Source organism: Thamnophis sirtalis, unplaced genomic scaffold, assembly GCF_051295495.1.
Source record: "Thamnophis sirtalis isolate CommonGarterSnake01/CBP01778 unplaced genomic scaffold, rThaSir2_p1.2 scaffold_8, whole genome shotgun sequence".
In the NCBI taxonomy this organism is placed as follows: Eukaryota; Metazoa; Chordata; class Lepidosauria; order Squamata; family Natricidae; genus Thamnophis; species Thamnophis sirtalis.
The window spans coordinates 18,806,465-18,831,225 of record NW_028261388.1 but is presented as its reverse complement, the minus strand read 5'-3'; the positions used below and the strand labels follow the sequence as shown (position 1 = coordinate 18,831,225).

The 24,761-nt window shown below is 41.8% G+C and overlaps 1 protein-coding gene across 1 annotated transcript in view; it reads right to left on the bottom strand.

The window, feature by feature from the left end:
• Positions 1-6,860: 6,860 nt before the first annotated feature.
• The window catches only part of ATM (ATM serine/threonine kinase), a 67,000-nt gene continuing 49,099 nt past the window's right edge, over positions 6,861-24,761 (bottom strand). The window contains exons 46-63 of the mRNA XM_087721184.1: positions 23,915-24,149; positions 22,806-22,973; positions 22,281-22,400; positions 21,966-22,183; positions 21,264-21,471; positions 19,096-19,200; positions 17,934-18,092; positions 17,563-17,701; positions 17,067-17,149; positions 16,757-16,897; positions 16,049-16,165; positions 14,522-14,671; positions 13,297-13,462; positions 11,972-12,058; positions 10,638-10,752; positions 10,348-10,411; positions 9,040-9,176; positions 6,861-8,951 (exon numbers count right to left, since the gene is read on the bottom strand). Coding sequence (XP_087577310.1) covers positions 8,768-8,951; positions 9,040-9,176; positions 10,348-10,411; positions 10,638-10,752; positions 11,972-12,058; positions 13,297-13,462; positions 14,522-14,671; positions 16,049-16,165; positions 16,757-16,897; positions 17,067-17,149; positions 17,563-17,701; positions 17,934-18,092; positions 19,096-19,200; positions 21,264-21,471; positions 21,966-22,183; positions 22,281-22,400; positions 22,806-22,973; positions 23,915-24,149 — 2,596 coding nt within the window. The 3' untranslated portion in view covers positions 6,861-8,767. The remainder of the gene's footprint in view (positions 8,952-9,039; positions 9,177-10,347; positions 10,412-10,637; positions 10,753-11,971; positions 12,059-13,296; positions 13,463-14,521; positions 14,672-16,048; positions 16,166-16,756; positions 16,898-17,066; positions 17,150-17,562; positions 17,702-17,933; positions 18,093-19,095; positions 19,201-21,263; positions 21,472-21,965; positions 22,184-22,280; positions 22,401-22,805; positions 22,974-23,914; positions 24,150-24,761) is intronic.

Genomic DNA, 24,761 nt, shown 5'->3' with positions numbered 1-24,761 from the left:
TTTTGTGATAAATGACACGTCTGTTGTAATACACACAATTAATTCTCCAAGATTTATTTTTAATCATTTTTTTTTAATTCTGATGAACTTAAGGTATTACATATAAGTGAGCAAAGATATGGAAACAACACGGGTAGTGATAACAGAAGAAGGTCCCTGCTGAAGTTTGGCATCAATCTATTAAACAACCTGAACGACCATGTGTTTCTGTGTTTAGCTATTACCAAAGCAATTATACTGTAGTTGGAATGTTAGTTAAAAGGTAAGGGGCTCCCAAAGTAAATGAACTTTTTCTCATTCAGAGAGGAAAGGGATTGAGTTTAAAGGAGGCACTGATTGACATTAGAAGTAGATAGAGTGCATATAAAAACTTATGGACTACTGTGTGGTAAAAAGTCTTGTTCTAGCCTGAGTTTATTTCTTGATCATATCCTGACTAGGCAACCTTCTGTAGCATAAAATTCCTATGGATTCTCAGAAAATGTACTGTTTTGTACATATGTATGAATTTATGTATTCTGCATGTTTGTGTTTGCCTTACAATTGAGACAATTCCCCACACAACCATGAAAGTTATAAAGATATTGCTCTGCATAAAAATGTCTTTCTGTCTGTCTATCTATCTGCTACCTAGCTACCAGTGCTGGGATACGACCGATATGCCTCGGTATGGGTGTACCGGTTCCTCCTGGGAGCACCAGGTACCGTTCCGGTATGGTGCTCCGGAGGGTCCACCTGCTCGCCCACCCGCGCTCCTTACCTGTATTTGAGCAAAAAATCAGTAGCAGGAAATTTTGAGCATTCAAGGCTGTCTCTACTGAAATATTAGCTTTCCCACCCTGTCAGCTACAATATGAATATGAATTCACCACATACCAATTTAAAGGCAAATGACCGTTGTCTTACCTGAACGGTCCTTCTATGGGTGCTGCGAAGGGAATCCAATCATGGGTTAACTTAGCCTTCTAGCCTTGAGACTGAGTATGCAAATATCAAAGTTACGCCTCCTCTGACTGGACTTCCGTTTCCTCTCCAGTTCTTTTACGAAGTCCACCGAAGGATCATTATGTCAATCCTCAAACAAGCCGCAAGTCATCCGGCACTACAGAGTCAAGTCCAGTCAGTAACAAGTCAGAGAGTCACATCAAAACGGAGCCCTGACCAGCCGAAGCTGCGGGCGGGTTTGGATTCCCTTCGCAGCACCCATAGAAGGACCGTTCAGGTAAGACAACGGTCATTCTCCTGTGTGCTGCTCCGGGAATCCAATCATGGGATATATCAAAGCAATGAACTCCCAGGGCGGGAGCTAGGCTGGTCAGGCTCCTCCGCAGACGGAAGGACCCTTTGCAACACTCTCCGCCCAAAGGACGCCTCGGCCGAGGCGAAGGCATCAATCTTGTAGTGGCGAATAAAAGGCGAGGGGGATGCCCAAGTGGCCGCCCTGCAAATCTCTTCTACAGACGCTTGCGTCGCCCAGGCCGCTGTGGTGGCCGCACTCCTGGTGGAATGAGGAGTGATTCGCCTTGGAACCGGTCTGGAGTGGGAGTCATACGCCAACGCAATGCAAGCTTTCAACCATCGGCCGATGGTGTGGGAGGACACCTTCTGTCCCATTGAAGATGGCTGGAAGGAGACGAACAGGGCCTCCGATCTTCGGAACGACGCCATGCGCTTCACATAGCGACGAAGAGCCCTGCGAACATCCAGATGGTGCCACTGACGCTCCCGCGGATGAGACGGGTGAGGACAAAAGTCCGGCAGGACAAGTTCTTGAGTTCTGTGAAACAACGAGTTTATCTTTGGAAGAAAGGTCGGATCCAAACGAAGCACTACCTTGTTCGGGTGGAAGATGCAAAGATCCGCACGAACCGAAAGGGCTGCTAGCTCCGACACCCTCCTGGCCGATGTTATGGCCACCAGGAAGGCCGTCTTGAGTGTCAGCAAGCGGAGGCTGATGGAATGTAGAGGCTCAAAGGGGGCAGCTGTAAGGGCCCTGAGAACCAAGGTCAAATCCCACGTGGGATAACGATGTACCGTCGGCGGTCGTAAGTTGGAAGCACCCTTAAGGAAGGTTCGAACTCGCGAGTGCTGGGATAAGGAGCGGCCTTGGCCACCCCCGACCACCGTCGACAAGGCTGTGACCTGACGGCGAAGCGTGTTTGGTGCCAACCCCTTGTTGAGGCCGGACTGCAAGAAATCCAGAACCTGGGGCACCGAGGCTTTGATGGGATCGACCCCGGTGCGTCGGCACCAGCGGCAGAAGGCCTGCCAGGTAGCCTCGTAAATACGGGTAGTCGACGGGCGACGGGCCGCTTGAATTGTAGAAATGACTTCGTCCGAATAGTGGAGGGCCGCTAGCATCTCCCGCTCACGTGCCACACGGCTAACTGCAACAGCTGAGGGCCCGGGTGCCGGAGAGCCCCTTGGTGGAGCTGAATCTTGTCGTCCGGGATCCTCCAAGGACGCGAAACGGACAGATGGACGAGGTCTGCGTACCAGGGACGTCTGGGCCACATTGGGGCGACCAGCAGCACTTCCGCCTGTTCTGTCAAGATCTTCTGAATGACCGACGGAAGGATCGGGAGAGGAGGAAAGGCATAGAGAAGGCCGGCCGGCCAACGGCTGCGTAGAGCGTCTACTCCCTCCGCCCCCGGAGTCTGGTATCGGGAGTAAAACCGGGGAAGTTGTGCGTTGTGCGGGTGAGCGAACAGATCCACCTCGGCAGGCCGAAGCGGCGAGAGAGCTCCTGGAAGAGAATGGGGTGGAGCTGCCACTCCCCCTGATCCACAGTCGCTCTGCTCAGCCAGTCCGCCTGAGTGTTGGCTTCGCCCGAGATGTGCTCCGCCCGAATCGATGAGAGTCTGGGCTCCGCCCAATGGAACAACCTTTCCGCTTCCAGCATCAGAGCTCTGGACTGCGTTCCCCCTTGGCGGTTGATGTGAGCCTTGGAGGCCACATTGTCGGTCAAGATTAACACATGGTGATGAGATACAATGTCCCGAAACTCCAGGAGAGCCAGACGGATGGCCCGCAACTCCAGCCAGTTTATGCTGTTCGCCAGCTCCTGATCCGACCATCGACCTTGGGCAACCTTGTCCAGGGCATGGGCCCCCCATCCGAATAAGCTGGCGTCCGTTGTAACTTGAACGCGGTCCGGCTCCTTGAATGGACATCCCCTGAGGAGCCTGGACGACATCCACCAATGCAGGGACCGCCTGGCCTTGCCCGGGAGCTGCACCTTGATGTGGGAATGACTGGTATGCGCTCTTTGGAAGGGCAGCAGGAACCACTGGAGAGGACGCGCATGGAACCTGGCCCAGGGCACCACGCTGATGCAGGAGATCATCTTCCCTAGCAATTTGGACAGCGACAGCAGCGGTACTCGCCGATGGGATAGCGCATGATGCGCCAGGTGGTATATGCTCTGCCTTCTTTCCGGGGACAGGAAAACCTCGCACGACATCGAGTTGATGGTGGTTCCCAGATGAAGGAGGGACGTGGTTGGGCGCAGGTGGCTCTTGGGCAGATTGAGGACAAATCCATGGTCCCGCAATGCGTCCATCGTGACCCGTAGGTCTCGGAGGGCCTGATCTCGAGAGGACGACAGCACCAACACGTCGTCCAAATAACAATTGATGCGTATTGGAATTGAACGAAGGGAGGCTGCCAATACTGCCAGAAGTTTGGTGAACGCGCGCGGGGCCGAGGAGAGGCCGAATGGCAAGGCCCGGTATTGATAATGACGGCCGTTGAAGTGAAACCGCAGGAACTTCCGATGTGCCGGATGAATGGGCACATGGAGGTACGCTTCTTTGATGTCTATGGAAGTCATCATGTCGCCTTGGCGGATGGAAGCCAATATGCTCTTTAGAGAGTGCATTTTGAATTTTTGGTATTTGATATACTGATTGAGCTGTTTCAAATCTAGGATTGCCCTCCATCCCCCGGAGTTCTTTGGTACTAGGAACAAGATGGAATAAAACCCTAGGCCTCCCTGCCCTTTGGGAACTTGCTCTATGGCCCTGATGGTGAGAAGATGAGATATCTCGGTGTCCATAAGGCGCCGCTTCGACGGGCACCTGGGCACAGGGCACCTGATGAACCTTCTCGGGGGGATGGATAGAAATTCTAGCGTGAGACCCAAACTCACTACTTGAAGGGCCCAGGCGTCTGACGTGAGCTCCGCCCACCGGTGGGCGAAGGCCAAGAGACGTCCTCCTATGGGCCCTGCCTCCTGCGAGTCAGCGGTATCTGCGAAAGGAACGGTTGCCCGCTCCTCGGAATGACCGTCTACTCTGCGCCTGACTCTGCTGGCGCCCCCTGTCTCTGGCCCCGGCTCGGTCCTGGCCACGGTCCTGTGCCTGGGAGAACCCCCTGGTATAGTTGGGGACATAGGGGGCAGAGGTAAACCCCGAGTCCCCAGACCGAAAGGGCTGCCGTCTACCATAAGGCTGTGGCCTTCTGGCCACACGGGCACTTGTGGAGGGAAGCACCCTACGTCTGTCCCGAGTCTCAATGAGAATGGGATCCAGCACTGAACCAAACAAGGCCCCGCCCTTAAAGGGCGTGGATGCTAGACGCCACTTGGATTTGATATCAGCTTGCCAGTGGCGGAGCCAGAGCAAACGGCGAGAAGCCACATTGGAAGCCACGGCTCGGGATGCAAACTTTGCCGCGCTAAGGGTGGCATCGGCAGAAAACTCTAGGGCCGCTATCAGTTTGGTGACATCCTGATGGAGGCGCAGTTCCTCCGGATCCAGCCTTTCCTGTAGTTGTCTCAGCCAAACTAAAGAAGTCCTATTAAAGAAGGAAGCTGCAGTGGCTGATCGCAAGGCCCATGCTGCTGCCTGATGAGTCTTGCGAAGGACCGATTCGGCCTTGCGGTCCTCGGCCTTCAATCCTTCCGAAATTTCAGAAGGAATTAACGCCGGTGAAGCAAGAGCAGCGATGGGAGCATCCACTGTGGGAAACTGCAGGAGGGCCTCCAACTCTGGAGAAGATGTGAAAAGCTTCCTATCACCAGACCCAGGGGGCTTAACTGCGGTCGGCTCATCCCACTGCTTTTGGATTAAATCAAGAAAAAGCTTGGGAGATGGAATAAAATCTTGCAGAGCCACCTGCTCAGCAAAGAGCCGCTCGGTGGCATCCAGGCCCACAGCAGCACTTTCTGCAGAAATTGCCTCCCCCATGTGGGTGGTAGTCTTGGCCTTATATAGCAGGGATTTGAAAAGAGTGTGCCTGAAAAGCCCAGGGGGTGGAGGCTGGTCCACAGGAAGGCCCTCGTCACCAGAGAGTTCCCTATCCTGGATTTCACCTTCTTCCACTAAGGGAGATTGTGCGCTAAACACAGAGTGTAAAGGGGAAGGAGGATCAGTTTGCAGAATGGAAGAATCCCCTTGTACTGCTTGGGGAGCCAGGCCTGAGTAGGCCAGAGTAGGCCTGGAGACCTGGGATCTACGCGCTAATTCCGCATCCACCCCTCTGGAAATAGCCTCTGAGATCATGCTGTAGAATTCAGCAGAAAGGCCCAAATCCTGGCCCTCCAGAGGCCTGAGGCCTGCAGCTGTGGGGGTGAACGTGGCAGAGGGCCCAGCGCGTGGAGGTGAACGAAGAGAAGCCCCACTAGCCTCCGAAATAATTGGGGGGGAACGAGGCCCGAAAGCCCCTACCTCAGGAATAGGGCCCTGGGGAAGCTGAATATCAGGAGACCAACCCTGCTCAACGACCCTCACCGGAGACCCAGGTTGCTGAATCAGAACCGGAGGGGAAGAAATAGGAGCCCCAGATGCCTTGGGGGGAACCTTGGCCTTGTCTTTGCGCTTGTGCGACTTATCCCGAACAGTAGATGAGGCTCGAGGCCTGCTAGTAGAGGCCCTGGTCGCGGCCCTACTAGGCCCAGGGCTGGCCCCTCCCTCGCCAGGGGAGCGGGGCTCAGAAACTGGCCGGACAGTACCTTGCAATACCGATTGATCAGCCATGATATGAATTTGAAAGAGCTCAATCAGCGAAACAAAGGAATGCAATTGAAAGCACTCGCCAAGAACGCCACGTGGAAGCAGAGACCAAGAGAAGCGACCTCCTCCCTGAGTCAGCAAACTCGAGTGAGGGAAAAGGGAGGGCAGAAGCAGTGCGCAAACTCAAGCGCGCGGGCAAAATCTGCCTTCTCATCCCAGGCATTACTGCGCATGTGTGAAAAGCGCTACCAAATAAGGTCACCGGCATCAAAGGCGCGAAATTCAAAGGAACCGCAGGGGAAATTCCCAAACAGCCGATTCATGTAATCCTCCGGCAGCCGCTCCAGCGAGGGCACAAAGGAGGGAGGCGGGGAGGGGGGGAGACCCGCTCCGACAAGCCAAAGCCTCGGATCTGACCGCGCTCGCGGGCGGGTGCTATCCGGCGTGGAGAGCAGCGCTGGGAGACTCAGCTTCCTTGCGCGCTGATGTTAAGGGAGGGCAGGCGGAGAACGCCCCACTCCAGCTGTAGCGATCCGATATCCCTTTAAGGGAAACAGCGAGGGAGGAATCGGCTGGCAGCAATCTGCCGCTTTACCTCCAATCCAGCAAGAAATCCACAGTGAAAACCAAGTAAATTCATCCTTAATCTTGAAATATTAGCAATTAATCAAGAGAGCGTTGAAAATAAGTCTCGTAGGCTTGACTGAGTAATAAGAACTGGAGAGGAAACGGAAGTCCAGTCAGAGGAGGCGTAACTTTGATATTTGCATACTCAGTCTCAAGGCTAGAAGGCTAAGTTAACCCATGATTGGATTCCCGGAGCAGCACACAGGAGAACAGACAAAATTCTTCCATTCTTTTTATAGCTCACTATGGCTTTATGCACAAATGAATATGCAAGAGAAATGCATGTTCAAAAGAATTTGGCTTTATTGTATATTTTAAAAGGCACTTTTTAGGACCTCTGCATTTTCAACCATATCAATACACAAACAGCAAAGCAAATAAAAAAATACTTCCACATGAATAGTTTCTCAAGAAAAAAAGCATGTGCTTACAACAGTGTTTACAATATAGTTTAAGTTTCTTCAGTAACTTCCTCCAGGTTCCAAAGTGCACATACAAATTACAACAAAAAAGATTAGCTTATTACTGAACTAAATTGAATCAATAATGAAATGTAAAATAAGTCTATCTTTTCCATGATATAGAACAAGACTACTGTACTATTTGGATATAGGAATTTCTTGCTAGTATAAACTAAAACTGTTACTGGAATTATTCTGTTTGTAAGAAATCTATATTCACATTCACGTGTAAAAAAAGGGGGGGGGTAATTCTCCCCTCCCCTCATTATTATAGCATAAAGTAGGATAGATTATGCCACTTTGTCAAGCCAAAGAACTACACTCTTTAGTAATAATGAAAAGTAGTGCGCTAGGTAGCACTATGCAATTATTTCTGATTGTACGCGTTATTGTGAATTCCTACTTTTTTTGAAATGTCTTCAGAACCACATACATTATATATATTGTATAAACCGTATTTTTTGGAGTATAAGATGCACCTTCCCCCCCCCCCAAGAGTGTGGAAATATTGTGTCTTATACACCGAATATAGCCATTTTTGACCTCCCGAAGCACTGCCTGCATCCCATTTTTGTGAACAATGGGCCATTTTTCGCATAAATTGATGCGTTTTTGCCTTCTTCCAGCCCCTAGCAACACTCTGCAAGCTTCAGCAGGGCTAGGAGAAGGCAAAAATGCTCCTGTTTTTGCGAAAAATGGGCAAAAAATGAGTCATTTTTCAAAAAAAAAAAAAGAGGCGTTTTTGCCTTCCCCCAGCAGCATTCTGCAGGCTTCAGTAGGGCTGAAGGAAGGCAAAAATGCCTCTGTTTTTGGGAAAAGCAGCCCATTTTCTGCCTGATTTTCACAAAAATTGAGGCATTTTTGCTTTACCCCAGCCCTCCTAAAGCCTGCAGAGTACTCCTGGGGTCAGGGAGGACAAAAGCTGTTTTCTCTTACCTCTTCGAAATCTTGATGCATATTATACACCAGTGCATCTTATACTCCGAAAAATACGGTATATACAAATTGTATATAAATACAATTTCCTGTTATCCATTTTTTAGAAAACCTACAACTTTATATATAATATAAATGAGAAATCCCTAAATATTTATATAGCAGGATGCACAGCATCATCTTTAACATGCATGGATGATGCACGTTTTCATCTTGAGTACATTCTCTCGTCGGAGAAAGGAAACTGGCCGTTTTGCAGGCAGGCTTGATGTCAGTTTGATCATTTTAAAAGTAGTAGAAAATAAGAACTACTATGCTCCAGTAACATTCTTAAACCAAACAAGGAGTGGGGCTTATGAAAAATATTTTTCTTTTGTTAAAGCAAATTGTAATATTGTTAATTTCCTGAAATTCTTGTCTGAGGGTGAAGATCAGGAAGACATATTCCTAGTTATACCAATGCAAGCAAAAGACAAATCCTCCTGGGACATCCAGAGGATCTTACTGCTTTCATTTTATCTATCTATCTATCTATCTATCTATCTATCTATCTATCTATCTATCTATCTATCTATCTATCTATCTATCTATCTAACAGGGACAGGGCTTAGAGTGCAACACTAATATTGCTTTCATCACATTGGAATAATTGCAATGGAGTAACGCTTTTCGATTCAACGTTTTCCATGTAATATTTTTAATATAATATTAATTCTACCTTCCTCGGGAACCATTAAAATGTTTGTAACCACTTCTGGAGGTCATGTCTTATTTCCTTATAGTATATATTTATACCCATGATTTCCATCCCGGGAAGAGGCGGCTAAGATTTTTGGGGTCCATGGCTTGCTGTATGAGGAAGTTCACCTGGCCGGCCACGCTGAGCACTGTACCTTCTTCCATTCCTTTAAGTTTCTCCTGAAGTCGGATCAAAACACGCTCTGCCACTTTATTAAATAACTGGTTTTCATTACTGAGAAGAGAACAAGGGTTTTAGGAGGCATACGGATACTAATTCATAAATACAAAAAATACAAAGTAATAATAAAATTTCTCCTTACTTTGCTTTTTTGCTACATCCTTGATTAGCACTACTGAAGTTGGAGCTGACATCAGCTTCATCTTCTGACCTTTGCTGCAGAGATAGAGCTTTCAGAGGATTCATGGTCCAGTCAAAAAGAGGGTCATATAGAAGCACCTAAATATCAAAGGAGACACAATTATGTTTCTAAACAGAGCATTCCACTGCCCATCTCTTATAGCAAAGTATTAGTTTTATCTGCGTAGCGTAATTTTTAAATTAACATTTTAGGGGGAAATTCCGAATTGTTCAACCCATAAATTCAGCTATTGAACTCTGGTTCCATCAAATAACGAAATCAAATAAGTAAATAGAGGTAAGGTTTCCTCAATTTGCAATCCCAAGTGTTATATTTTGTTACTGGCTCTTATTCTCTGTTGACTGAGAGGAAGAATGCTCATTCAAGGATTCTACGGCTGTAAAGTATATGGATTTTTTATTTATTTGGGGAGTATAGCAACTGGAAAGGAGATTGCAGTTCCTTCCCAAACCAACACTTGATAAATGTTACTACACAATATGTAATTCAATTTGAGAAGTTGCTACCATGAAATGTGGTGCTGGCTACCAGCATAGCTGGCTTCAAAAAAGGGTTGGACCAATTTATGAAAGTCATGGTGATTGAGGGCTGTCAGCTTTGATGGCAGTGTGACTGCCTCTGAAGACCATTTCCTGGGTGACTTTGTTGTGCATTTGGATGGCTACAGTTGAGAACAAGCTGTTGGACTAGATGGGCAGAGGTCCGATCTAGCAGGCCATTATTTAGGTTCTTATATCCCTTCAAGAGCCTTCAAATAGCAATTTAGATGGAAAGATTCTCTTAGCACTTAATTCAAAGTTCCAACATGATTCATGGTAAACTATTGTCCGTTTTCTGGAATCTGTGCCTGCTGTTTGCCATATCTTTGTATCATCAGGTCCAAAGCAATACAACACGAAAATCTTTCTGAATGCCTTCCCAGGTTGGCCTACTGCTTTATTTTTTTACTTGGTGTTAAAATGATTGAATGTCAGTCTAATATTTCTTGTACTATAAGTCTGCTTTATTGGAACATGAATTCAGAATGACATTAACAAGTTTCAATTAGGATGCACTATTTGTATTATATTACCTCCATTCCAATATTCACTGAGATAGGAGAGGAATCAGAATTTTAAAGCTAGATACCAACTAAATTGTCTTTTGGGATGCAAAATATTAAATATGGAGTATAGTAGTCCAACACACCAAAGTATATTTAATATAAGTATTACTTTCAATGTTATATTTAAGCCAAAAAACACTTACTTCTACAATAGTTAGCAGGGCTTCTTGAGAATTTCTCATAACATTCATAGTTTTTTCACAGCATCTAAATGATTTCCAAACAGATTTTTAATGTCAAAACCAGTTTCTATTTTAACTTTTATAGAAAATCTTACAATGTATTTTTTCTAGGTAAATAAAAATTTACAATCAGCTCACATGGGCCACATTTTTATAACTGGAAACAGTTCTTACCAACTCAATTTCCCAAACTGTAAAAACTGAAATCCTGGCATACATAATGCTAAAATGCTTTGAAAGGAGTAACATACCTCCTGAAGACCCCCTCAACACCAGCAATGCCCATGCCATCGACTATGTCTCTTGTTAGCCTAAAAGGTACAGTCTCTGGAGTAGGAAGGATTTTGCCCTGCTCGAAGGCAACACCTAATGGAGAAAAGAAAGCAGAAGTCGAAGGCTTTTTTAAAAGCACTTTCCCCAGCCTTCATGTACCAATACAGCATTAAAATATATATTTTAAATGTCAGAAAATGCAATTGGTAATTGCAGCAATGAGGTAACAGTACATATTTTAATGATTATTAAATCACAGGTGGTCCTCCATTTACGACCATTCATTTAGCAAACATTCAAAGTAATGACGTCGCTGGTTATAACTGGGCTTTGCGTTCCAGTGTCCCAGCTTTTCTGTGAACGTGTGATTGAAATATGGGTGCTTGGCAAAAGGCTTGCAATTACAACTGACTGCATTGCCCCATGATCATGTGATCTCTATTGGCGACCTTTCCCACTAGCTTCTCCAGAAAGCCAATGGGGAGGTTGGCAGGGAAGGTCAAGTCATAGGAATAAAGCTCCCATATTCATGCACCATCTCCTAACCACTCTGGATTCACACTCCCAGATCCTTGCTGCACCTCCCTGTTACCTGTGCACCTTCCCCTACCCTCACGGCAACTGCCTGGCCTCTTTGGGTCATTTTGCACCTGGGCAGCCACTTACCTTCCCTGCCATCCTGCTTGTGAGCACCTGGGTCTTGCAACTTTCTGTCAGCTTCCCCATTGATTTGGTTGTGAGAAGCTGGTAGGAAGTTGCCTCACCTAATGACTACGAGATTCAACGGACAACAGCAACCAAGAGTGCAAGGATTGCTGTCACCAAGCAATTGTGCTTTATAACTGCTGCTTAGGGATGGAAATTCTGGCCCCAATTGGCATTATAAATTGAGGTCTACTTGTTGTGTCTTTTCAAAAACAGGGGCAAGAAGAAATATAATCAATCTTGTCAATGTTTTTGGAGTTCATGGTATAACTTCTGCATTTTTTTTACTTCATTCTTTTTTCATGTTACACTGTTCCTTCCTTTATGACTCAACAAATGGTAAAGCCCTATGCTGATGTTTAGAAACTTGAGACGTCCCCTCTTACATCAATATTGTTCGTGGGATAGCTTTATCCTAAGGCAAAAAGCCTTAGCGCAAGCAATGATGCACCATTTCATACCTGTGAGGCTTTTCTTCGTCAGACAACAATGCAATACGCAGGAGAAAGAGCAGAGTTAATTAGAATGGTGAACCTGCTTATTTTTATAATGCTTGAATGGGATTCGCATCAAAATTTAAACACTTGATTCTTTACTTGGTACATACCTAGATCAATATGTACAAGTTCTGCACTTTCTTCATCTAACAGAATATTCTGTACATGCCTGTCTCCGAGACCAAGTATGTAGCCAACTGAAATGGAAAGATCCAAAATTAATCCAGAAGTACTTGTATCCAGTCTTTATTTTTTTAAAGCCTACTGCAAATATGAAGAGTGGATTCTTCCATTTCCCCACTATAATCTAGCAAGACAATCCAATGCACCAATAATGCCCTGATTTCAGAAACATCCTTTCAAGGGGAATAAAAAACTGCAGACAGCCAATAGCTAATATACTGTATGGAGCTCTGGTACAGAGCTAATAGTTTCATATAATTATATTTTTGTATTGATAATACACACAACATATATATTTTAAACTCTAATTAACAAAGTACAACATAGTTTATTTTTCATTAGCTATCCAAATAAAACACCTCAATAAAAATAGAAAGATAATAAAAGTAACTATTTACACAATCTATTAAAATTTAAGTTACCAAAAATGAGTTCATCATTTTAAAAAACACAAAGTGGTTAAAAGTTAAGACTCTGCAAACCCATTTTGGAGTTTCTGGAATCCTATCTGAAAAATCAGCAGTGTAATTTCCTGCCTTTTGAAAGGGAAAGACACAAATAGTACCTCAATAAAGGAAGGATGGAGCTACGTGGAGTGTTGTGCCTTTCTTAGTCTGGCAGCCAGAAACTTTTCCAATCACAACTGTCAATTATTAGTGGAATGATATCCATGATTTTGAGATATAAAAATGACAGTGTATTTCCAAAGTACACTTTATATATGTTAAAAGAGTTTTCTGTTGAGATGGGTGGCTATAGGCATCAATCCACTAATCAAATATATAAGCAAGCCAGCCAGCCCAGATGCAAACAACTGGTGGGGGGTGGGGTGGAACGTGGCTGACAACATCTGTGTGATGCTTCCCTGTGCCCTTTACATTATCCATCCTACAATTGTGGCTCTTGTCCTCCTGATAAATATTGGAGCACTTCTGACCATCTAAAAGATGCCACCTGCTAGTTTAAAATAATACTAACCCTCCCCTTCCATTCCAAAGGACAAAAAGAAACAATTTGCCTTTACCCAGATCTCCAAAGAACCAGCTTACTGTTAGATTTTGCCCATTCCCAAAAGTTAAATCATCAAAAGTTTGTCTCCATTTATAGCTACTATTGCCTCCAGATTGCCCACTCTTTCTCTGCAGCAACTCCGCTGGCAAAGAACTCTTCATAGAAAATTAATAAAATTCCTTCATTTAATAGTAAATATGATAAGAAGCTTCATAAAACAGTTTATTATATTTTATAATACCTATAGATGAAGTGGCAACACTTCGAGTGTATGCCAACCTTTTCTCAAACCATACCGCTGGATCCAAAAATCTTTCCATACAGAAATAGCGAAACACAGGTTGAAAATGCTGGCATATATCCATGAAAAGAGTATATTTTTCTTCAAAATCTTTCTTTTGTGCATCCTTTGAAGGAAACCACAAATAGTTTAGAGATATTTCTTTCTTTTCTCCTGTTTATTCTGAGTGTAGTTTCTTTTGTATATGAATAGAGATGGTATGAAAAATGCTTTCAAATACAACTATCCTTGCAATTACACAAGAAAATAAATCTCTTTCCTACAAAGTATGAATGCATATGAAAATGAGCACAAGATAGTCTGATAACATTGTAAAGAAACACCATAATGTGGTGAATAAAGTACTGAATTTGGTAGGGCTCCCTCATCTGGATAGCAAGAGAACCTTTAAAATAGATAAATAAACAAACAAACAAATAAAAAAATACCCAGATGGATTTAAAGAGAGATTTTCTTTTTTCTGCCATTGATTGATCTTCTAGAGTTCTGCAATTAAAATAGAATAGCCATAGAATCTGGTAATGCTGTCTGGATTATTGCAGAGACTACATGTAGTGCTAACTTTGAAAACTGTACAGAAATTTCACAGCAACTGGAACTAATTAGTAGGATCCTATTGGCACTGCCAGGGAGCCATTTCTGGGTCAACGCAAAATGCTTATTTTAGCTTTAATTGGCAAACACCTTGGGATGAGATACTAAAAGAAATGATCATCTGCCAAAAATGGCTTCCAAATTCATCGGAGCATCATATCACAAAGTGAGGGAAGGCAGACAGCTACAAAAGGAAATATTTTTTTCCAGGGGTGGTATCGCATCTGAAGACATTCTCCTCGCAATTAGGGTTTCAAATATGCTATGTCCTTCTTCTTCTTGATTTCATATTGGTTTCACTGTGCCAATGTGTCATTATGTCAATATACTTGACAGTTTGACCCATCTGTACCATTGCTTAACTAAATTTGATTTGAAGACCAAATTCCTATTACATGATAAAAGTCTCTGAGGTCATATTACTTTTCTTAGTGAATCCTGGACCACTGTTTGACAACATGATTGTCTCTCATGTGGACAACTGTATTTCTGTTACTCCATCTATTTTCTTACGTCCAGTTTCTACAAATGAAGAAGCATTAATTGACTTGATTTAATGTAGCAGACTTACCATCATTTTCTTTTGGCACTCTAAGCTACTGTAGTCTTGTGGTCTATAGCGTTTGTGAGCACTGCTGTCAGTATTGATGAGGAATTCACCCAAAGGAATTGTGCCAGTGCACCACTCTAAGACGCCACTTCTCTGAGAAAGGGGAACAACCTAAAGAGGTAGACAAAGCAGATCCATTCTGAATTATATGATCTCTAGTTAATCAAGAAAGTGCTAGAGAACGCATTACCATTGGAAAGATAGAAGAAAACGCTCAAGATAAAAAGGAAAGAAAGGGGACATGTACAAGTTGATTGTTTTAAAGCTAGTCTGCAACAAGAGGAAAGATTCAGCAGTTGTGAACAAACTGTAATACATTTCAGTAGTGGATTTGCTATTTTAGATAGAAGAAATATATTGCTATATGTTATTTATATTTTCTGGGCTCACCCAGGTAGTCCTTGTCTTACAAGGGCAATTGGGACTGGAATTTTGATCACTAAGAAATGCAGTCATAAAGCATTGCCCCATTACTTAGTGATGTTGTTAACTGAATCCCGTCGTTGTTAAGTGAGGTGAATCTCCTGCTGGCTTCCCATAGCCTAAGCCAGTGGGGAAACAGGAAGAAAGTTGCAAGTCCCAGGTCCATGGGCAGATAAGCAAAGAGCAATGCGGTATGCAAGGTACGGCCTGGGTGTGAGAGAGATTGATGAAGGTGCACAAGGGCGGGAAAGGATGTTCAACATGCACACCACGGAATGTGCACAAGGGTGTGTGTGAAAGGTGCTGTGTAGGTCAGGTAGTGTGTGCAAGAAGCACCACATGTGTGGGTGGGGTTGTGTGAGAAGCATGGCATGAGTCCAGGAGGTGGATGGGGGTTCACAAGGGAGAAGACTTCCCCAGCATCTTGTGATCTTTCCTGATGGCTTCCCTAAAGATTTTCAGAGGAAGCCAGTAGGGAAGGCTAGAAATGGCAATCAAACACCACGGGGCGCTTGGCAACCAGTTAAGTGGGAATGGATTGCCAAGCACTCAAGATTCCAACCTTGTTCAGGGATGAACTTTGTAACCACTATTTGTTCAGCGTCATTGTAACTCTGAACAGTCACTGGACAAAATGGATATCAGTCAAGCACTATATCAATTTAAATTGCATGAATATGATTTAAAATCACTTAAAACATATTATAATCTGTCTAGAGTGTTTTGGTTGTTGCTCCAAAAAGAAATAGAATAAATAAAGAAGGGCCCCAGGCTATATCCTCAGCAGACTCCCAAGCATCAAGTGCTGGGCAAGGTCTGTGTCAGGCTCTGGAAAGTTGCTATTATCCTGCGGAAATCATTCCAAACTAGGCAAACACTTACTCTGTTGGAGGAAAAAGGTTGGCAACCTATTTGACTGGGGGTCAGATTCTGCAATCATCAGTTATTCTAGATGTTATTAATGAGAAACAGCAGATGAACTAATGGTCTTGTACCAGGCAGTTCCTCCTGCATTCAGGGCACCAACATTATATCTACAGCAGGCCATTTTTATGCAAAACTTGCCTTGTATCTGCGGATGGTCAGTTTTCTTTTTCTGGTGTCAGCATCTTGCTGTAGCAGAGTATTGCACATCTGGAAAACCTGTTGCATAACAGCATCCTGTCTCAGATCGTCACGTCCCTTTAAGAGAGTTTAAAAAAAGACAATAGGAATAGCATTGTCCCCAGAATAAATGTAAATGCAGAATTATATAACCTGATCCTATGTACATTCAGAGAAGCAAATAGAAATTACATCCATATAAATGTGTTAGGGACAGCAATGATCACAACAAAAGGTCTCCACACAACTTTTCATTCTAAATGAGAGTGAGACTGAAACTGCAATTTCAGATGAACCTTCTTTTTCTTTGGAATTGCTCAAAAGTGTGGAAAAACTTTGGTTAGCCTTGCAGAAAAAACACAACTCATTACCAATATCATATTCAAATTGTTACTATCCAAATTTTCATACAGTAAAATAAAAATATAAAGAGGCCCCCTTGGTAGGGTCCTGACCCAACAGTGCAAATTCAGAATGGTACCGGAGGAAGAAACAGACGTTTCTATGTATGCACTCCCATACCAAAATGTTCCTGAGAAATAAACTTAATAGTATGTATATTTGTGACTGAATATTTTATACCTTATTCTGATGTGAAGAACTTGGCAGTATACAAAAGTGCCACATCTATAATCCTGTTCATATTTTATAATGAAACAGAGAACTCACCTTCACAAGCTGCCTTCTCTGTTGTCCATCTGATCCAACACAATCTATTATTTTGGGTAGATTGACCCCGCCTGCTAGGCGAAATTCTGGTTTGAATGATCTTATTGTAATCAAATTTTCATATTTGCCACTAGGATCCACCTAAAACCACATAGAATTTTAGATGAAATGTAGATATTTCTTGAATTTTGTCTCTCCCCTAATTGAAATGTTCAACTGAACAATAAAGAATGTTTCATTTCTCTGCTGCTCACAACACAACAGGACTAAAATGTTTACTGAGACTTAAATGTAACTTAAATTGATTTACCTTTATTTCCATGGTAGGTACAGCAACATCCTCTAGATTTTTTAACTTAATTAGAGGTTGATCGGAAGGAATATTTATGGCTCCTGGATAAACAATACAAATCTCATATTAATAAATATTTGCTATTCATTGAGTAATATAACTTTTAAGGCAAGCACCCTTTGTCATAGTATAGTCAATGTTTTGGGAATAGTCACTGAAGAAGTTCAGAATACATTTCTGATATTATCGAAAGTTATTTCAGAGGTTCTACTTAGCCACTATCAATCAATTTATTTTAATTAACAATTATTTTTGGGATTTATACCCTGCCAAATAAATCAACTCTCATCAGCTAGACATAGCAGATTGGAAAAAATATTTACAACATACAGCATTCATATACAATATAGGTAATCCAAGTAAAATACATTGTTGGCAGAATACAGTCCCCTTTACTATGGGGTTCGAACTAAGAATGAATTAATTCAAAGCACCCAATTCCCCCAATACATACTTCTGTGGGTTTTCCAGGGAGTTGCATCCATGTTTGCCAAAGTAATATAAGCATCACAAAGGGCTTCAACCTTTAACACCATATCAGGTCTTTTGCGTTTTACAATGTTAATTATACTGCTAGCAGCCTCCATTCGATCCTGCAAGATAAGGTGTTTTTTTTTTTTAAGGAAGTCAAAAATAAAATTCAAATGTGAAGTTTAAATTAATCAAAGACATAAAATAAATCTGATATGAGGAAATAGAAAACATTGCAGAAGAAAAAATATTGTATCCTCATCTTCAAAGCTGATAACATGCTCTATGATTCCTTTAACAAAGCTTACTATTTTTTACAACCCGAAATAATGCAAAGTCAGTTAAATTAAGTACCATGTCAAGAGAAGATGTTTCTTTTGGCACATTTTTTATTAGTCCACTTCTTCTAGTCACGTCTGGCTTGGTCAGGAGTTCATCTTTGTTGGCATTAGCCAATGCCAAAATTATAAACAAAGTGTGATGTGGATGGTCAAGAGAAATTCTTGCTATAAGCTATTCAAGTAAAATATTTAAAAAGTTGATTATTTAAAATAAAATATGAACTGAACATTAAACAAGCATCAAAGCTTTAACAATAATGTTCAATATGCTTTAACTCAGAAGTACACATGGACCCGGAAAGCCTTACGTATGGCTCTTCCCTAAAGATTTATATTAGCTGTAGTTAATTAATTTACTTTCAGTTTCACTATATTTACATTAAATGAAAGTTAGTTTTTATCCCACTTACAAGTGGTCTGCAGGAGACAACAATGGGGATTGGGATTGCCACTGCCAAGTGATGCAGTCAAAAATTATGACATGACATGACCACATGTCTTAGCAAAGGCAATGTCAGGAGTCCCGGGTGCTGTGTAAATGCAGGATGCATGGGTCATTAAGCAGGAAGAGCTGGGAATCCTAGGCAAAGAATGCAGGAAGTACAGTTGCCACAGTGGGTCTGGGTACCATATATAGTTTTTTGGCGTCAAGGAAGTATCGGAGTGGGGGCGCAAGGCAGCACTGGAAGCTACAGATGAGCTAGCAGAGGCCACAAGGGGAGGGGAGTGCTCCAAACAAGTGTGTACTACAGAGAGCAGGGGGGATGATTGGCAGTACAAGATCTTTGGGATACATCATCACATGGACACAATGACAGAGACAGAACTTCAAGGACCTACTATCTCAAGGACAGTCCATTTCGCTAGTGCCACTGTAACTTTGAACTGTGGACTACTTATTTTTTTTGGAACACCCCATCAAAAACATTTAACTAATATAACATATGTCACAGTGAGTATTTATGGACAAGTTGTTTGACCCTTAAGGCAGGCCCTGCTAAATCCTTTAGCATTTTCAAAATATCTAAAGCAAGCTAGAAAGGATTCTACTAGCTCAACTGTCCACATACTTTCTAAGAAAAAAAAATTGTGCCGCTCTCCTACCATACCTATTTAAAATTCAAACAAAAACTCTATAATATGAGGAAGAAACATGACAATTGAAGATCAATTACATTATTCAAAATCTCATGAAATTTATTCATCCTGGTTCCCATTCGAGCAGCCAGCTGGTACATCAGTGGCAAGAATTTGTAGGATGGGATTTTCTGGGCCTCCTTCTGTTGTGCAGCAGAAGAGCATGTAAAATAGAGACAAAATAGGAAAGTGCATTTAATATTTAAACACTGTCAGACTTCTTTACAGAGTAAGATGCTTATTTAAGTTTTATGAATGCCAGACCGAATGGCTATAATCCATTACTATTAATATGTCTCATCAATTAAATGTGGAAATATCATCTTTTCAGTAAAATGATTATACTAATCTGATCTTGGGATCTAATAACCCTTAACAACCATTCCTTTAGTGACTGTTCAAAGTTACGACAGCACTGAAAACAATTATTTGTGACTTGTGTTCACTTTATAACTATTGCAGTGTCCTGTGCTCATATGACTGCAATTCAGGTGCATGGCAATCCTCATGCATTTATGATGGTTGCAGCATCCTGTGGTCCTGTGATCACTACATTCAACCTTTTCTTTTGAGAAGCAAAGTCAATACTCCTGTACTCACTTAACAATCACAACCAGGACTGCTGGAACTGCTGTCATAAGTTGGTGCAGTCATGAACTGTTTTGCTTAACAACTGCTTCATTGAGCAATGGAATTGGTAATTAAGGTCATTAAGCAAGGACTACTTGTCTTCCCAAGAAAGCCATGCAAACATAATACTGGTTGCTAACTAGACTAGCAGATCTCTTTTATATCTAAACCCCTTTGGATGTTTTCTTCCCCTTTGCTATAGAGGCAACCATAGATTACCAGATTTATAGACCAGACTGAAAAATAAAACAAAGACGCACCAAATAAAGCTACAAAAGATTAAGGTATGCTTCGTATATATGAATCAATGTGGAACACAATTAGGTGTTTATGCAAGGTGGATACTTTCTTATACTAGCCTGAAAAAGTAACAATTGAAAATGCTATTAAGATGGCAAGCTGATGCTAATTAATTCAGATAACCATATCACATATCCCAAGAACAAAGGCTAATGAAGTGAGGCAGGCATAATGAGAGTGAGAGAGAAGAAACGAGGAGTGTGCCAAATGCAATGCTTTAGTTCTAATCATTTCTCTATGTAGGAGAAAAACAAGATAGTATCTTTCAAACTAATCAACTATATTAATCTAGTAAACACCAACAACAATAATGAAATAATACAATGAAAATCTTGTTCTGATTTTTGATAAACTGTAGATGTAGCATAAAGATGCACAAAACATGTAAAATCCAAATAAAGCTGACAACATGCCCAGGTTTTTTGTTGTTTTGCTTTATTTTTTACAAAAACTGGATTTACATGATAAAGGCTTAGGATCCAAATTAAAGATTCACAATATAAAGGCAGCATCCTCAAATGTGTGTTTGTGTGTGTGTGCACCTTTGAGTCAACACTGATTCCTGACAACTGCCTGGATAAGTCTTAACAGGTTTTTGAGCAATGTGTCTCTCTGTCTGTCTATCATCTATCTTATTCTGCACCATCCATCTCACTTAAGTACCATATTTTTCAGATTATAATACACACCGGAGTATAAGACGCACCATGATTTTGAAGAGGTAAATTTAAAAAAATTTGCATAAGGGGGACATACAGAGCTTTGGGAGGCTCCTGGGGCCTGGAGGCGCCAAAAACGAGCAAAAAACAGGCCATTTTTCAGGGTGAGGGAACGGCATGCAAAAGGGTTGAAAGGCTTGTAGAGTGCTCCTGGAGGCTGGTGGGAGGGCAAAAACAGCCCATTTTGTGCTCTTTTTTGCCCTCCCCAGCCCTCAGGAGCACTTTGCAGGCCTCCCAAACCCTCTGCACGTCCAATTTTGCAAAGGGGGTGGAGTTTCAGTAGGCCAAAACTGTTTTATTCAGTGTATAAGATGCATCCAGATTTACACCCCCTTTTCTGAGGGAAAAAGGTGTGTCTTATACTCCAAAAAATAATTCTTTTTGGAAGTAGTTTGCCATTGCTTTCTTCCTAGGATTGAGAGTGAGGGTCTGGCCCAAGGTCAAACAACTGGCTTTGTGCTTAAGGCAGGCCAAGCACTCAGTCTCCTGCTTCCTAGTCACTGTACCAAACTGGCTCTCAATCTGAAGCAGAAAAATAAGACTTCAGCAAGACCAACCTGAATCATTGCATTGACTTCAGAAAGTCCAGCATTCTCAAGCCAGAGAGAACAGAGACGGAAGATCCACATGTCATGCTCTTCTCCACTCAATAAACACATAATGTAGTTCTCAACTGCTTTGCGTAAGAAACGCTTGCGATCTTCTTCCAGGGCGCGAATTGCACATTCATCTAGTTCCAACTCCCTCTGAACTTTCACAGTATATCTAAGTGGTACAAAATGAGAAATAAAAGCTCCATCCAAAAACTACTCTGATTAAATATTAATGATTATGCAAAAGATAATTATACAATTTTCCTGCAAGAAGCTCATTCTTAAACCACTTGTTCCAAGAATATCAGGATAATACAATGAAATTAAAGAGTTCCAAGTTAAAAAGACCAGGGCCACCTTAATTTTCTTTTTATTACAGTAGCGTTGGTTTGCATACCTGCAGCTTTTTAAAGGAATGAACAATATCATGTAAAAACAAAATAGGAACAAATAAGTTGTGCTTAAAAATTTTAAATGGCTAAAATCTCAAGATACCTTGAGAAAATAAATTTAGCTATCATACCAGGTGGCAATTTTATTATATATTATTTAAAAGTTGGGCACGGATGCCATCTTAATGTTTGAAAAATATGATGGTGTCCATGATCACTTACTGAAAACTTCAATCAATTTACTAACATGGCCAGCTTCAGCTAAGAGCCTTACCGATTAGTCTGAACTTTATGCTCCCTTAAAAGGACAACTTCATTCTTGGCTTTCTTCAACAAAGCTTGCTTATTTTCAAACTCTGATGATTTCATACGATCCTCAATTCTTTGATACTCAGTATCCGAAAAGCGAGCCAAAGAGAGAAAAGCCTTCATCTTTCCTCTCTTCAGCTCATCGCTGCTGTCATCGTTGTGATTCCCAGCAATTTTAACTGCCTGGAGTAATGTGAGGAACAAATAATAGAACAATGTAAACCAAATTTAATTTTCAAATGCTTTGTACAGGTTATAGGATTCACTGCAAATACATTACCTTTTCCAAGTAGTTCTGCATAATGATGGTAGGATTTTCTAAAAAGGTCTCTGCTAACCAACTTCCACATAACCTCAAGCATTCTGTGTAAATTAATTTCAGATGTGGGTCTTTCTCAACCTTAGAATAAGAATAATGCAGATCAGGTATTTTACTATGATATTTTTTACTTTGATATTGTTTCTTCATATACTTTGCTCTTCTTATTTAATAGAACCACATCAGTGATGGGATTCAAATTTTTTTTACTACCGGTTCTATGGGTGTGGCTTGGGGGGCATGGCAGGGGAAGGTTACTGCAAAATCCCCATTCTTTCTTGATCAGACTAGATGGGGGCGGGGCCAGTCAGAGGTGGTATTTACCAGTACCTCCGAACTATTCAAAATTTCCGCTACTGGTTCTCCAGAACTGGTCAGAATCTGCTGAATACCACCTCTGAACCACATAGTTCTCAAAACAAAACAAGGCATGCATTTAAAAAATGTTATTACTACCAAACCCATCAGTGAAATAAATGATACTACCTCAATCCAATTTTCATCCAATTTCTTGATCATGTCTTTTAGAATACTCAGTGCTAAGCTTTCTTCCTTTTTAGCCCAGAACACCTGAGCTTCTTCCAATTTCCATTCTGATACTCCATGTTTGGTTAGACTGTACTGTTTAACTTCATATATTGCTCTTTCTGGAAGCTGAAAACGAACACAAAAAACTCTTTACTTTACTTTCATTTGGGTGGTGTAATACCTTCCTTAATTCTTCTGGAATCGAGATAGACAAAGCCAGTTATAACATTCTATTTCAGAAACATAGCTCACAATACACCATGCACGATTTACTACCACTCTTTAAATTATAGGTAGTCCTCGATTTATAACAACATTTAATCCCAAAATTCTAAGCTAGGCAATGGTTAAGTAAATTTTGTCCCATTATATGACCTTTCTTGTCACGGTTGTTAAGTGAATCACTACAGTTGTTAAGGTACTAATATGGTTGTTAAATGAATCTGGTTTTTGTTTAACAGGAGGTTACAGAAGATGGAATTCATGATCCTGGGACATTGCAACTGTCTACTTCGTGATGAAAGGATATTCATGGGTATTACTAATGAACAAACATCAAAATAGAATCGTATGGTTACTTTAACAATGTATTTCAGATACAATGCTTCTTTTTTAGCATAAAAATACATTCATGATTACGTTTTGTGGAATGAAAAATCCTGAAAGTGTGCTAGTGACTGTAAGAGTAAAGGTTTCCCCTGTCCAGTTGTTCTGACTCTAGGGGATGCTGCTCATCTAATTTCTTAGCTGAGGGAGCCAGAGTTGCCCGAAGACATTTCCATGGTCATGTGGTCAGCATCGAAGTGGTACCTATTTATCTATTTGCATTTGCATGCTTTCAAACTGCTAGGTAGGCAGAAGCTGTGGCAAGTAATAGGAGCTCACCCTGTCACACAGCACTCAGATCTTGAACCCGGGCTATTAACTTTCCAGATGACAAGCTAAGTTTCTATGAAGAATCCTTGACTAAATATAAAATCCTTTATCCACTCAATATTTGCATGTTAATAAAAGCATAGGCTTATATTTTAGGGAATAGTTAAGGCAGATTTTCAGTTGATTCTTACCTGTGAATTATTTGCCATTCGAGCCAATTTGGATAGTTCCACAAGATGTTCAGTGAGAATGTTTTTAATGCAATCCCTTTGGTCATTCTCATTTTCTTTCTCCAGAAGAAGCTTGAAAATTACTGTACGCAAAGCCATAATAGGCTCTTGGAAAGCAAAGTCACTATCCTGAAGAAGTTGGGACTGCTTCTGCCACTTCAGATGCAAATTATGCAACTGGTTATTAGTTTCCAACCTGAAAGCAAAGAATAAAGCTAAGAAACTTTGACTAAACATTAATAAAGTGTTAGTTATAAATAGTCCTTAGTCTGAAACCTAGGAGCAAGCTGTAAATGGCAAGTGAGAAATTAAAATCTCTATATCAGGGATGTCAAACTCGCAGCCTGTGGGCCGGATGCCTCCTGTGCTGGCCACGCCCACCCATTTTAGCGAAGGGGGGAAAGTCACGATATGTCATGTGATGAAAACTTGACAATGCACGTTTGACACTCCTGCTCTATATTAAATTTTTAGTAAACAGATGAAAAACTACCTGGACTGAGAGAATTATTCTTTTACAGGAATTTGTTTGAAGAATGCAGTGTCAGTGAGAGAGGGTGCAAACACCACTCCTTTCCTACACATATCGTAATATTGCACATATTCCTAAAAGGATTGGTGCTTGCAGTGCTGCTTTTATTCCAATGAAAGAAATGATAGCCTGGGGATGCTTGGAAAGTGTTGCTATATTGCAATAACAATATTCCAAATAAAATATAGCATTTTTAAATTGTAATGTTTACATTTAGCCAGTCATACCTAACAATAATACTGTATATAAGACCCTCCATATGTTTACATGTGGGGA